The sequence below is a fragment of the Phalangium opilio genome, unplaced genomic scaffold (genome assembly GCF_054372755.1).
Source record: "Phalangium opilio isolate 3A_F unplaced genomic scaffold, DU_Popi_V2 ptg000041l_1, whole genome shotgun sequence".
Taxonomy (NCBI): Eukaryota; Metazoa; Arthropoda; class Arachnida; order Opiliones; family Phalangiidae; genus Phalangium; species Phalangium opilio.
The window spans coordinates 5831078-5846066 of record NW_028324165.1 but is presented as its reverse complement, the minus strand read 5'-3'; the positions used below and the strand labels follow the sequence as shown (position 1 = coordinate 5846066).

General features: G+C 39.0%; 1 protein-coding gene across 4 annotated transcripts; it reads right to left on the bottom strand.

The window, feature by feature from the left end:
* Nucleotides 1-6010: 6010 nt before the first annotated feature.
* On the bottom strand, nucleotides 6011-14396 carry LOC149679565 (uncharacterized). Of its 4 annotated transcripts, XR_016365832.1 has the most exons (7): nucleotides 13389-14396; nucleotides 13214-13318; nucleotides 12782-12913; nucleotides 11808-12696; nucleotides 6612-7609; nucleotides 6428-6545; nucleotides 6011-6193 (listed from the first exon to the last, which is right to left on the bottom strand). XR_016365832.1 is itself a non-coding variant. In XM_089835383.1 (5 exons), the coding sequence occupies exons 1-5, from the start codon at nucleotides 13425-13427 to the stop codon at nucleotides 6843-6845; spliced, it is 1932 nt and encodes a 643-aa protein (XP_089691509.1). In that variant the 5' UTR covers nucleotides 13428-14396; the 3' UTR covers nucleotides 6011-6842. The 4 variants fall into 4 exon arrangements, 1 of the variants encoding a protein (XP_089691509.1); XR_016365831.1 differs by having other exon boundaries at nucleotides 6428-7609; XR_016365830.1 differs by having other exon boundaries at nucleotides 6011-6545.
* Between the last annotated feature and the right edge of the window lie 593 nt (nucleotides 14397-14989).

Genomic DNA, 14989 nt, shown 5'->3' with positions numbered 1-14989 from the left:
CTTGATATACCCGCCGGTCTTAGCTTTCTTCACGAAATCACTAAACCAAAGAGGAGGGAAATAGGGAGAAATAATCGCATAGGCAGCCGTGATCCGAAAATGTGTGAGACGTGGCGGCTCTTAACGCGCCACTTATTCGCGCACAGTTGACGCTATTGGTTCTCCACTTTCGGGCTACTACGTCACCAAAATTGCTCGGAAAGGTTTAAACGTTAAAACGTACGCTTTAAAAATAAAAAGCCGAGGCTTAAGTGAAATGTTCAGCCAAGTGGGCTTTTTTAAGCAAAGAGTTATTAATTTATCAGAGGTAATTTAGATAGATAGTATAAGATTAGAGCCGTGTAATGTTTCAGGAAAATATTCAAAATATCTTACTTGTAAACATATAACACCAAATCCTGCTAATGGATCACTATCACCATTAGAAAAATGGCTTGAGCACACGAACCCACGAAATGATGTTTTTTAATTACACATTGTTGATGTTTGGTTATAGGTTTTCGAAATGGTTTAAAAGTTATACCGTTAATTTTTGGATTACTTGAATACCGCGTATTGCTACTACAATTCAAGTAGCAGCATTTTTTGTGGTAAACCATTTTAAATTACCTCTGATAAATAAATAACTCTTTGCTTAAAAAAGCTCACTTGGCTGATCATTTCACTTAAGCCTCGGCTTTTTATTTTTAAAGCGTACGTTTTAACGTTTAAACCTTTCCGAGCAATTTTGGTGACGTAGTAGCCCGAAAGAGGAGAACCAATAACGTCAACTGTGCGCGAATAAGTGGCGCGTTAAGAGCCGCCGCGTCTCACACATTTTCCTCTCTTCTCAATACGGATGGATCACGGCTGCCTATGCGATTATCTCTCCCTATTTCCCTCCTCTTTGACTAAACCAAGAATTATTCTATATACAGATGTAGTGTAGCTTAAGTAATATATAAACAGCCATTTCAAATAACAATATTAAAAAAATCTTTGGAATATCAAAATGAAACAGAGCTTTAAAGCTACAAAAGTACTAAATGCATCATAATTACGAAAAATATTTCCACATAGTTACTTTATATTATGGAAAAAGGGAATATTAAGGTTCTGTATGACTTCTTAACACATCAACGCAAGGCTAACGCGACGCACTAGTGTAACAATGGACTAACTTAACACACAGACAAAATACATAGACTGCTTTTTAACTCTTTCCGTATTAATTTTGAGTTGAAAAACAAGATTATCTTAAATATTAAAATAAATATAATTAATATTAAATATTTTCTTCGTTAGTTGTTCGCCTTATTGAGCGTTGCATCGTTTTGATAAAGAACAATTAAACATTCTTGAGAGACTTGACTAATATTGGCGTTTGAAATGAAGCATACGCCGGTTGCTTCGCCTTACTCAAATAGGTAGTATAAAAGGGTGTCGAACTACAGTTAAAAGAACAACCGCAATTGCGAAAACCTTTGGTGGACAACCCACCCTAGGGAGGCTAGACGTTTCTCGTAACCCTAGCTGATCGCCGCGAATGTCTTAAACCAAACTATGACGATGGAGTTAGAAGCCAATGAGACAGATTGGTGTCTATGTGGAATAGACGGGTAGTGGTGTTTAGAAGCCTGGTGTCCAAGTGGAATGGACGAAGACCAGAAGATGGTGGTGATTAGAAGCCAGTATGTACAGACTGGTGTCCATGTGGGATGGACGAAGACCAAAAGATGGTGGTGATTAGAAGCTAGTAAGTACAGACTGGTGTCCGTGTGGGATGGACAAAGACCAGAAGATGGTGGTGTGAGAACTCAAGTAGAGGAGCCATTTCCGTGACTGTGAAAGCAGTTCGGAAATGGCGAACACGTTTGCTCCGATTTGGAAACCGCGAATGCGGTCACGTGGATGTAACAACAGACACACACACACACACACACACACACACAGACACACACGATCGTTACAGAACCTCTCCGTGACATACGTCACTCGGAGAGGTAAAAACTAAATAGACTTGGATACCGCTTCTATGAAATATCTTCGTGATATAGTTTAAATTTTTTTACAACTTTCAAATTCAATGTAACAATACTTAAATAGTGGTTAATCATAAAGCTAATATGTTACTGGACCAGAAAAGGACGTTCTTACCAGGCTAGGAGTTCACTGCATTTTTTTTGGGAGGTTTCAAAACTTTCGATGCGAATTGGGTCCCTTAAGGGTCCTAGGCAAGGATGCGATTAATCAGGTTTCAGTATGTGGCTAAGCAGGGAAGGAAATGAGGTTTACTTGGGAGGTGGCGGAAGAGATGTGGGGGTCAAGTTACCTCCGGCGGACACGGGGCAGTCGTCACCTATAGGGTAGGATCGCCGACATGTGTCTTATTTCCTCAAACTTTGCCGCCCAAAATCTTGGCTTACAGGAGTGCGCCACACTCCCGGCGATTAGTTCACTGCATTACTAGAGCCGGGAGGGAAGTATACAAGACGCCATAAGTCGTAAAGTTAAAACACGCGAGAGTCGAGACTTCCTCGAACCGCCAAATACCATATTCAGACACTATTGCGAATGGAGGCGATGAACAAGGTACGGTAGATCTTAGTCGTTTGATATGGTCGTTGGAAACTGGAAAGGGAAAGAGGAAAAAGAGCTGTATAGTCGCTGTCTTTCGTAAGAAATAGAGGATTCCTGATTTTGCTCATAAATATGAGTGTCTATTCTCACCCCCGGGTGGAAATAGCCTACGCGCTATTCTCACCCCCCCCCGGGTGAAAATAGCTCGTACGGTATTTCCACCCGCCCCCACCCCCCGGGTGAAAATAGTCTGAGTACTATTCCTACCCTACCACGTGACCGCACTCCCGCGTGACGCCATGCGACCGAGAATATTTTGGTCATTCCTTGATTGACCAGTGTGGTAGTATATTTTTTAATAACATTAATTAATCTTACTCAAGAAAAACCCAAAAAGAGAAATAAATCAATTTTATATTTTCTTATTTATCATATCTAATAAAATAAATATCCTAATACCCTTTCAATTATTAACCGAAGAAAGTTGCACATTCCGATTGAGATTTTCTGACCTATTTGTGTATCCCTCCCACTGGGTCCTTATTTAAATTCTTAGTCACGCGGTAGGGTGGATATAGCCTCGACGCCATGTTCACCCGGGGTAGACTTTTCACTTCACCGGGCGGTGAAAATAGCGCCCAAGCTATTTTCACCCTACCGCGGTTCTTACTTAAATTCTTAGTCACGCGGTATGGTGGATATAGCCTCGACGCTATGTTCACCCGGGGTAGACTTTTCACTTCACCGGGCGGTGAAAATAGCGCCCAAGCTATTTTCACCCTACCGCGGTCCTTACTTAAATTCTTAGTCACGCGGTAGGGTGGACATAGCGTCGACGCTATGTTTACCCGGGGTAGACTTCACCGGGCGGTGAAAATAGCAGCCAAGCTATTTTCACCCTACGGCAGCCCTTACCACAATTCTTAGTCACGTGGTAGGGTGGATATAGCCTCTACGATATTTTCACCTAGGGTAGGAATAGGCTTCTGCCTTTTTCTACCCGGGGGGTGAGAATAGTGACAATCTATCTATGTACAGTGTTAGGCATATACCTTGGAAAAGTAAGGGTTTAATTCGAATTTTATGCAAAGACCTATGAAAATCCTATAATTTAGTCACTCCCTGATTATTAATAATTGATGATCATCAAAATCTAAAAATATTGCATAAATTACTTCTTTGGAAAAGTTTAAAATTACAATGAGTCTGTGAGATTGACTAACTTAAGCAGCCGACGCAATCGTGAGATCAGAGAATGTATTCCTACGCTCTACGCGCCTCGGCCCTATTTTTTGTAACTTTGTATACGACCGTATAAGTGCGCGTAGACATTCGCGGTACGAGGATGTCTCGGGAAAAATTCGCCTTTATACACTTTCCTCCCGTAGGGGGGTTTCTTATATTACTTTTACTAGAACTCAATCAAACCACTTCTGAACCAGGCAGCTAATATACAGGGTGTTTCTGATAAGTCTGCCATAAATCAAGGGGCGTGTTCTTTGGGTCAAACTGAGTGGAAAGTGTCAAAGAACATGGGGTGTACAAGAATTTGCAACGAAGATATGGCCCCCCAAACATTGGCCCCTAAAACAAGAAAATATTCGAGAATGTAGACTAAAACAAATTCAGCCTTATCAACTTGTTTAGAAATATGAGACAATTTCAATAGTTTCCCTCTAACATCGTTATTGAACTTTCACCTGGCAGAAGTGTATTAAATGAGTAGAAGTATGCCTACTCTAGTAAAGTAAATTCAAAGTATCATGGTACCTTTCGGTTGGTATTACTTTTATTCTTAACAAGTTAACATGGACGTTACAGGTATTGTTCAAAATGTCCACCAACGGCGTTAAGACAAACATGAACCCGTCTTTCGAAAGATTCTTGGACATGTTGGAAGATTCCTGGCATGTTCCTGATTGTTTGACAACCTTCAATAATTCGTCTTCGCAAGTCTTCCTCATCACGGACTTCATTCTTGTACACGATGTCTTTGAGATGACCCCAAAGATAGAAATCGCACGGATTTAAATCCGGAGATCTGGCTGGCCACGCAACTGGTCCTCCACGCCCAATCCACCTCAAATTAAACGTAGCATTAAGATGTTCTCTAACTGCACGGCTGAAATGTGGGGGTGTCCCGTCGTGCATAAACCACATGTCACGAAGTAATGCTAACGGTATGTCCTCGAGTAGTTCAGGTAAAGTGTCTCTTAAGAACGTGAGATATGCTTCACCATTTAGTCTGGGTGGAAGAAAATGCGGACCTAGTAAATGATTACCGACAATGCCGCACCATACGTTTAAAGAAAATTGCTGTTGGTGACTTCAAACACTAGTTGCGTGTGGGTTTAATTGGCGCCATTCGTGGTGGTTGTGATAGTTCAGAATTCCATCCCGGGAAAAATGTGCCTCGTCGGTTACTAAAAGGACCCGTGGAAATTGATTGTCCTCTACTCTGGCCAAAAACCACTCGCAAAAGTCGATGCGTCTTGGATAATCTGCCGGGTTAAGAGCTTGCACCTTTTGAATATGATACGGGTGAAACTGATGTCCGCGGAGAATTCGCCAGACCAAAACGTGATTAACATGTAATTGTCGTCCAACTTGTCTGGTACTTGTCGAGGGGTCCTCATCGAACATGGCAAGGACGTCTTCCTCGATTTCCTCCATGTCTTCTGGAATGTCTCGCTCTCGAACGTTGTTGGGTTGTACTTGTCCGATGTCCCTCAAGCGCCTGTCAACAGCCTCGAACGTACGACGATTTGGTATGCGTCGTTGCGGAAATTGTTCCTGGTATCGCCGCTGTGCTTCCACTGAATTGCCCTGCGCCAGTCCATACATGAGATGCATGTCTGCATATTCTGCATTGGTATACGCCATACTGTACTACCACACGTTCGTTCGAAGTGATACTGTGACGTTATCAACAACATCGCGTTACTTTATAGCAAACCACCGTTTAGTTTTTACGTTTGCGTCATGACTGTCAGCATTGTTTTTTATTCACAAACGTAAACAATAAACGGTGGTTTGCTAAAAAGTCTTTGGGGTCATCTCAAAGATTTTTTTGACATCGTGTACAAGAATGAAGTCCGTACTCATTTAATACACTTCTGCCAGGTGAAAGTTCAATAACGATGTTAGAGGGAAACTATTGAAATTGTCTCATTATTTCTAAACAAGTTGATAAGGCTGAATTTGTTTTAGTCTTCATTTTCGAATATTTTCTTGTTTTAGGGGCCAATGTTTGGGGGGCCATATCTTCGTTGCAAATTCTTGTACACCCCATGTTCTTTGACACTTTCCACTCAGTTTGACCCAAAGAACACGCCCCTTGATTTATGGCAGACTTATCAGAAACACCCTGTATTTAGATAAACTTTGATCACTGAAGGTAATTTACCAAAATTAAATTATATTGATAGTTGTTAAGGTAAATAATGAAAAATTTTACATTTTTTAGGGTTTTTATTTCACTTTTCAAATAAGTAAGCATGCGCGGGTAGAGTAAAATGTTTAAGTGTAACACGATTTACAACATGGATCGAGCTTTTAGACCATTTTCCAGACGAAAGAAATAAGAATTCGGTGGTTATTTTCAACGGGAATGGCCATTTTCGTAATTTACCTGCTAAAACCGTAAATTACAATTACCCTGGTAAATTACCATGGTAATTTACAGATTTAGAGCCCTATCCAGGACCTTTACCAAGTACTACATCAAAACCCGAAGAAAATTCATACAATTTTAGCGGTAATGAAAGGTCCGAGGGGGCTGGTAACAGAAATGGAAATGGTTCGAAAGAAGAAAAGCTCAAGCCTCAAACGTTTGGAAATGCGTTTGGAACATTTCGAAAAACGTTACCCAAATTTTTTTATGATTTATTTTAGCATCCTCTATGTGAATTTTATTACATTTAATGTAAAACTACTTCTGAAAATGGCGGTGTTACAACTGGATATATGTCCCAAGAGTATTTTCTCTGAAAATGAGCGGCGCTTCCGTTAATACAATTTAGAATGGAAAAATTTAATGGATTGTTACATACAGTTTCGGCCCATTCATTACAGCAGACGATGAAATATATGGTTTTTGTCCAACAAATTTAAAATGTAAATCCATCTATTCATACATGTCTCTTCTACGTTTATGTACTATCAAATAACACTTCTGCGTACATTTATAGTCACACCGATCACATTTGAAGGGTTTTTCACCACTGTGTGTATGTTCATGTCTGATCAAAGAACCCTTGTCCGTGCTGGCATATTCGCACTGTTCACTGTGAAGTGTGAACGCGTTGATGTCTCAACAAATTGTTCTTCCGCGAACTTGCAAAGTTACACTGGTAACATACGAAGGGTTTTACACCACTGTGAATGCGTTCGTGTCTGATCAATCTACTCTTGTCCGTAAATTTATATTCGCACTGTTCACATTTGAAGGGTTTTTCACCGCTATGAATGAATTTATGTCTAATCAAACTACTCTTTTGCGTAAATTTATATTCGCACTGTTCACATTTAAAGGGTTTTTCACCGCTATGAATGAGTTTATGTGCTGTCATATTACTCTTCTGCGTGCATCTATAGTCACACCGATCACACTTGAAGGGTTTTTCACCATTGTGAATGCGTTTGTGTGTGATCAAATTATTCATACGATTACAAGCATAGTCACAATGATCACATTTGAAGAGTTTTTCACCGCTATGAATGCGTAGATGTGTGATCAAATCGTACTTCCGCGCACTTGCAAAGTCACACTGATCACATTTAAACGGTTTTTCACCGCTATGAACGCGTAGATGTCTTATTAAATCGCCCTTCCAAAAACTTGCAAAGTCACACTGGTCACATACGAAAGATTTTTCACCACTGTGAAGGCGTTGATGTGCGATCAAATAACGCTTCCGCGTACCTGCATAGTCACACTGTTCACATTTGAAGCGTTTTTCTTCTTTACCCTTTCTAATACGACGTTGTAGGCCCCTTTTATATTCAGTTGAATATTTGAACCCGGTTGTACGTTCCTTCTTCAATTTCCCTACAAAAAATATAAAACCACAAACCTCATTTACAATTTAGTACGACAAATACAAAAACATTGAAACTAGGGATGCACCGATATATCGGCCTATCTTTTTCATATCGGTATCGGCCAATATCGGTTTACATGAAGCCGATATTGGCCGATACCGATATGAAAAACTTGACAAGATATAAAGTACTCAATGAATTAAAACACATCACACAAATTAATTCCCACAATTTAACATTTCCCTTTAAAAATGCAAGGTTTTCCTTAATCTCAGTTTTATCCCGTTGTTCACGACTATGAGAAAGTAATTCCCCTAGTTTCCCAATCCTTCCACTAACAATCGAAGTCGACACTGACGCTCTCTAATGTGTTTGGTGTCACCATGAGTGAATCATGTACTAGCTCCCTATAAGTTACTCAGTCACTGTGAACTAATGTATCCAGCATTTTCTTCCGAATAGTCGAGAGGAGGGGAGGCGGGTGAAAGTGATAGAAGACGGCGCCCTCTCTTAGGCTTTGAAATTAATATATCGAGAACTTGAAAGTGACGATAGTTCCAAATGGTATTAACGGTTTTGGGGGTTTGGTTTCTTTCGCTTATTTAAAAAATAATTTGGGTTTCACAACAGGCTTCGTTAAAAATGGGTTGTTCCTTTCTTTAAGTTTTTCTATTGGTTCTTTAGACGCATTATTAAAAAGTTTAGTAAGGTTTTCGAGATGGCTATTAATTTGTTGTTTAGCTTCTATTTTTTGATAAAGTTTGGTTGTCTCACCATAAATAGTTCCTGCCTCTGAACTTTGCCTACGGTATAAAAATTCTTATTCCCTAGGCAACGCTCTGAATTTAAATGAGTAGCTTTCATTTGGGCTTTGTCAAAAAATATCCAAAATTCTGCCATTTCAATGGGAAACAAGTTGGGAAAACCAAAATTTACCTTTCCGAGTCAAGAGGAGGACTACTTACAAACTTATTTACCCAGATATGGAAATGTTTCTTTTTTTTATGAACAAATACTGAAGTTAAATTTTATGAAATATTAAAGCAGTATACAAAGCATAGCGAATAAACTGTAAATCAGACGACATTTTACGTCCAATAAGGATATACTTGTACACATTAAAATCATCCGATGGGGGAAAAACGGGAAATGAAGAGATAAAACTTTGGAGGGATATTACCTTTACGTGTTTGTAAAGGCCCAATTTTCTACTCCTCAACTGTATACCCTCTATGTTCAAAGCCATATTCACAACAGGGTTGCCGTGTAAGCACTATCCTCTCGTTTCACTTCAACGATTTTCTTAGTTTGTCAACATGACTGTTAACGTTACATAACACCAAAGCTTATTTGTGGCTACACGCACTGAAAGTAAATGCGCACCATAAAAAGCATGAAAACACGAAGCTACAATCCGATTACGATCAGACCTTTCACTGATCTGGGCTGCCTTCAGCAGAGCTCACCAAAAAAGACAGCGGATTTTGGAAAACGTTTACCGGTGAGCTCTGTCGTGATATCTTTGCTGAACGCTTTTCTCCGTTCATCGGTGCTTTAAAAATGACGCTAGAGCAATAAAGCGTGCAAGGTACCAAGGCTTAATAAAAATTGTATGATAACATATTTATAGAGATAGATAACTTTTATAATTCAAATTAGAAAGACTAACACGTCTCTTAAAATTCTCGCGTGATCAACTAGTTTCACGTCAATTAAATAGGCATAGTCCCATCAGAATCAGCAAGAGCTATTTGTAATAATTCCTCCAGGTTCTTTTCGCCAAGCTGAGAACTACGCGTTTTACGTCACGTTATCCAAAACCCGACTATTTTCTTTGGTGACTGCGCTGGCTCAGCGCTGAGCAGCGTGACGCCACAATTCAAAAACCAAATACCCATTCTGTAGGACAGTGCTAACAGCGCTGAGCTCTGCTGAACGCGGCCCAGATTTCCACCATGATGCTTTATTCAATTATAAAATCTAAGCCTGATTATTTAATAGTGTATTTAACTTTCGGCTCACTCTGAACCGTAATGTCTCTGCATTACAGAAACGAAAAACAAACCCAAGCGTTTACTTTATGGTTCATTAGGCCTATTGACAAATAAAAGTTCATTTGACCGACAGAATAGCGTTCTTCTTGTAATCACTAAAGAAAGGATTATGCTATAAACAGATGTAGTATAGCTTAAGTAATATATAAACATCCATTTCAATTAATAATATAAAAAATATTCTTGGGATATCAAAATGAAACAGAGCTTTCAGGCCACAAAACTACTAAAGACATCGAAACTACGAAAAATATTTCCATATATTTATTTAACATTATGAGAAAACCAAATATTAAGGTTTTGTAGGATTTCTTTCCACATCAACACAAGGCAAACTGCTAACGCGGTGCACTAGTTTAACAACGGACAGACACACACAGACAAACACATAGACTGCTGTTTTACCCTTTCCGTATTAATTTTGAGTTGAGAGACATGATTATCTTAAATACTAAAATAAATATAATTATTATAATAAATTTTCTTCGTTAGTTATTCACCTTATTCAGCGTTACATCCTTTTTAAAAAGAACAATTAAACATTCTTGAGAGACTTGACTAATATTGAAGTTTGAATTGAAGGATACGACTGTTGTTTCGCCTTACTCAAATAGGTAGTATATAAAGGTTTCGAATCGCAGCTATGGATAAGAATAGCGCTATTGCGTGAACCTTTGGTGGAAGCCCCGCCATTGAGAGGCCAGACGTTTCTCGTAACCCTGGCCGATCGCCGCGTATGTCTTAACCTTAACGATGATGATGGAGTAGAAGCCAGGTGTACAGACTGTTGTCCAGTTGGAATGGACAAAAACAAAGACCAGAAGATGGTGGTGTTAGAAGCCAGGTGTACAGACTGGTGTCCATGTGGGATGGACAAAAACAAAGACCAGAAGATGGTGGTGTTAGAAGCCAGGTGTACAGACTGGTGTCCATGTGGGATGGACAAAAACAAAGACCAGAAGATGGTGGTGTTAGAAGCCAGGTGTACAGACTAGTGTCGATGTGGGATGGACAATGACCAGAAGATGGTGGTGTTTAGAAGCCAGGTGTACAGACTAGTGTCGATGTGGGATGGACAATGACCAGAAGATGGTGGTGTTTAGAAGCCAGTGTGTACAGACTGGTGTCCATGTGGGATGGACAAAGACCAGAGGCTGGTGGTGTTAGACAGGCAATGGAGTAATAGCCTGTAAGTGTAATACAATTTTCGAAATTTCCGGGGACTCTAAATGCGGTCCGGAAATTGAGAACACGTTTGCTAAGATTTGCAAACTGCGAACGCGGTCACGTGGGTGTAACAACAGACAAACAGACAGACACACACACACACACACACAGACACGTCGAAGTTAGAACCTCTCCGTGACATACGTCACTCGGAGAGGTAAAAATAAAACATCCTATAGGGAGAGGGCAAACCCATTCTTGCCACGTCATAGTCTTATATCTCTTACCTCGATTCCATCACCCTAACGGGGGAATTTGAGTGTCGCGCCTACAAACGCTCCCCTAAGTAGAGGTATAAAATGACGTCGGATGTTCTTTCCCTCCCTGACAAACGCCCTCTCCCTATTGCTCCAACCTTAACCCATTAAAATAATTTCAAATATAAAACAAGTTGGAAAAACCAAGATTTTACCTCATTAACAATATAAGCAGTATAACTACACAAAAGTAGTGATGCCACTGTTATTAAGTATGTACAACAACAACGATTGAAAATGAGCATCGCTTAGTAGCTTTTTGCCCAAGATTAGTTTTCATCTAAGTTTAAAGTGGAATTAGGTCCAAAAGCTGAACAGAACACTCTGATTTTCCGGCAGGGAGTCCGTGTCTCCCACATTCGCGATTTTCGGAAGATGATAAAAATACATCAGGATTGCATAGCGATCTCAGAGAATACATAGTTTACAGGAAAGGAGAATTCCTACCTGTAAGGAGACCAAGCAACTTAAATTGTAAAATCGTCTGCTATTTTACACTAATTAAGTTGCCTAGTCTCCTTACAGGTAGGAATTCTCCTTGCGTGTAAACTATGTATTTAAATGGTATACGCTATTAGACTTTATCCCGAGAGGGCTGAAATAGTTGCTTAGAAATATGACTTCCCATTCTAGATAGTCAAGAATATAAAAGAATGAAATGACTTACCTGCAATTTCCGAACGAGGGGATGAGGTTTTACCTTCTGGAATCTTTGGAGCGACATCTTCTAATGTCTCCGTGTTGGACACCGAACTATTATGTTGAATTGCAATTGGAACTTGGGGCAAATCGCTTTCAATAGAGACGGAGGTCAATTCTGATAGTTCAATTGGGTTGCGTTCTACTTCAGGAACACACACTGGCACACTCAATGAGCTCGGCTCGACAAACAGTTCCACACTTTCATTTTGTCTATCACTTTTCTTTGCACCTGTCAAGGCGATTTTGGATTGGTTTTCATCAAGATCGTTTTCTCGGGTTCCTTCTAGCGAATTGCGTTCGATATTTGCGTCAAGAGAAAGATCCAAATGTTTTTCGGTTTCAACGTTTAATTCAGGAGCACGAAATTTCTTCGATTGAGTTGTATTATCTTCAGTGTCCCCCTCTGTCGAGACACTTTGTGATTTAAGAAGAGAGTCGTTACTGTTAATATTGTTCTTAAGAGGTTCTCGTGGCGAATCGCTTTCCGTGTTCGTGTCAGGAGACATTTCGAATTGGTTTTGGACCATAATTTTAGGTGAAGGCGCACATAGCGGCAAACTGTCACTGTAGTTCGGTTTAGGGATACACGGATTCGTATTACGCGTTATAAACCCCATATTATCAGAATTTATTGAAGCAATTTTAGTTTCTGTGTTTGTATTATAAACCTCCGCAACATATTGAGGTTCAAAAACAGGTGATTCTTGAATAATATCTTCTTTACACGGGTTGCCTTGGACATTGTGCATCACAACTGGAAGGGATAACTCCTGGCCATTATTTCCCAAATCATTTCCAACTTGTTCAGTCTTCACGTATACATTGTTAGCTAATTGATGTATTCCACTTTTCTCCTATTTTTTTAACAATTAACAATAACTTTTATTCTTAAAGTAATTCTCTTTTCTATTGACTATGAAAGTGAGGAATGTTCCATACCATCAGATCTTTGATTCTCCTTTCCAAGTCTTTAATGACCCTATTGCGTCTTTCAATTTCGTCTATTTGCTTATTTATCGTTAACGTTGTTTTCACTCTCTCTTTTTCCAAGTTTGAAATTAAGACATTACACTAAACAAAATGAGATTCCATTACAAAACAAACTTGGGACTTTCTTTGGCTGAACGTCTTTTGAAGGGGCAAGGAGGGACAAGCAAGAAGGGGGATCAGTAACAAAGGTCCTCGTTGGGTTTCTTGGTTAATAATGACGGATGTGTTACCAATCCCCTTAGATTAGAGCCTTTAATTAAGAGACAACAGATTTGACAAATTATCCTGTGCATATAAAATTGGGTATGATCCCAAAAGGGTCTCATATTTTTGTGCTTAGTTTCACACAACAAAAAAGCTCCCGTATGCTTTGAAAAATACCTTGGCTTCCAGTTTCCTAATTCGATCATCTCTAGCTTTTACTTCATTGATTAGATCATCTTTGCTCAAGTGATCATAGTTACATTCTTCCTCGTAGTCCATTTCCTAAAAACAAAGGTTCAATAATTTTCAGTTCGCCTAAAACAAGGAATATTCCAATAATTTCGCAAAATACCTCTTTAATTGCCACTCTTTGAAGATTTACTAAACTCATTTCGGAATTTTGTAAAGAGAGTTTGTGAAATTGTAAATCTTCCCTAAAATAAAATAATTTTTCAAACTGAGGGTAAATCAAAAAAGAACAAATAGCAAGAAATGTAAAAAAAAGCTAAGAAAACATGGCAAAGCTTAAAAAGACACAAAGGCAAACGAAACAAGTTCAGAAACAATAATAATCCATGTCCGAGTCGAAACAGCGGTTTCCAAAGGTTTGACCTTACCAAATCTAATATACGCGTTGAGAACGTGGAAGATTCAAACTTGATCCCACGTTAGACACTTGTGTAAAACAGAATGCAATTTTCCCCATAATATACGTATAACATAATATACGAGACAATATGAACAGCCATATTCTGCCATTAAACCTCTGTAGGTGCATGATAACACCTACTAAGAAGTGAAAAAAACACAATCATGAATTCAACGGTAAAGTTAAGCTTAGCGACAATTTTGCAGTCTCTCGATTCTGCTGAAACCAACTAGCACCAGAAGTGATGACGAAGTTAAAGTAAAGAAGCAAATTATGATTAATGAATTATTATGGTAAAAATATCACTCTTTAATAGCGAAGATATAATTACTAATATACCATTTGTTATATTAAATATTGTTAATTATACTTTAAAAAAAGGGTTACATTAAATATTGTCGTGAAGGTTTCATAAATAACTAACACAAACATCGTATTACTACCAGTTTCCCGTTAAGACGTTAGGCTTGTTATATTCCACAATTTTATAAAACCATATAGCCTTTCCGGTGACTATTCCGTGACGTTAGGACTTTAGTTTTTACAATCATTCTATGAACGAAAACCTTTTCTTACTGAGCATCTACTACAGTTGTCAAGAGCAGCAATGTGTGAAACGAAAATGAAAACACGTTGCGCAATTAACACATTTTGAAATGGTTCTTTCCAAGTTTTAAATTAGTGAGTATGCTTAAATACAATCCATTTTATTAGTCCATGTGATTATAACGTCGATGTCTGATCAAATTATGCTTCATTGTGCTGGCATAATCACACTGATCACATTTGAAGGGTTTTTCTCCGCTGTGACTGCGTTCATGTTTGATCAAATTATACTTCATTGTGCTGGCATAATCACACTGATCACATTTGAAGGGTTTTTCACCGCTATGAATGCGTTGATGTGTGATAAAAACATACTTCCGCTTACATGCATAATCACACTGATCACATTTGAAGGGTTTTTCACTACTGTGAATTCGTTGATGTCTGATCAAATCAGTCTTCCACGCACTTGCATAATCACACTGATCACATTTGAAGGGTTTTTCACCATTGTGAATTCGTTGATGTCTGATCAAATTAGCCTTCCACGAACATGCATAGTCACACTGATCACATTTGAAGGGTTTTTCACTACTGTGAATTCGTTGATGTCTGATCAAATCAGTCTTCCACGCACTTGCATAGTCACACTGATCACATTTGAAGGGTTTTTCACCATTGTGAATTCGTTGATGTGTGATCAAATGATACTTCCGCGTACTAGCATAGTCACACTGATCACATTTGAAGCGTTTTTC

Coding starts and splice junctions, on each gene's coding strand:
- LOC149679565 (XM_089835383.1), bottom strand. CDS start 13,427: ATGAGTTTAGTAAATCTTCAAAGAGTGGCAATTAAAGAG. Junction 13,319..13,388: donor AAAGAGTGGCAATTAAAGAG/GTATTTTGCGAA, acceptor CTTTGTTTTTAG/GAAATGGACTACGAGGAAGA. Junction 7,610..11,807: donor CCCTCGTTCGGAAATTGCAG/GTAAGTCATTTC, acceptor TATTTTTTGTAG/GGAAATTGAAGAAGGAACGT.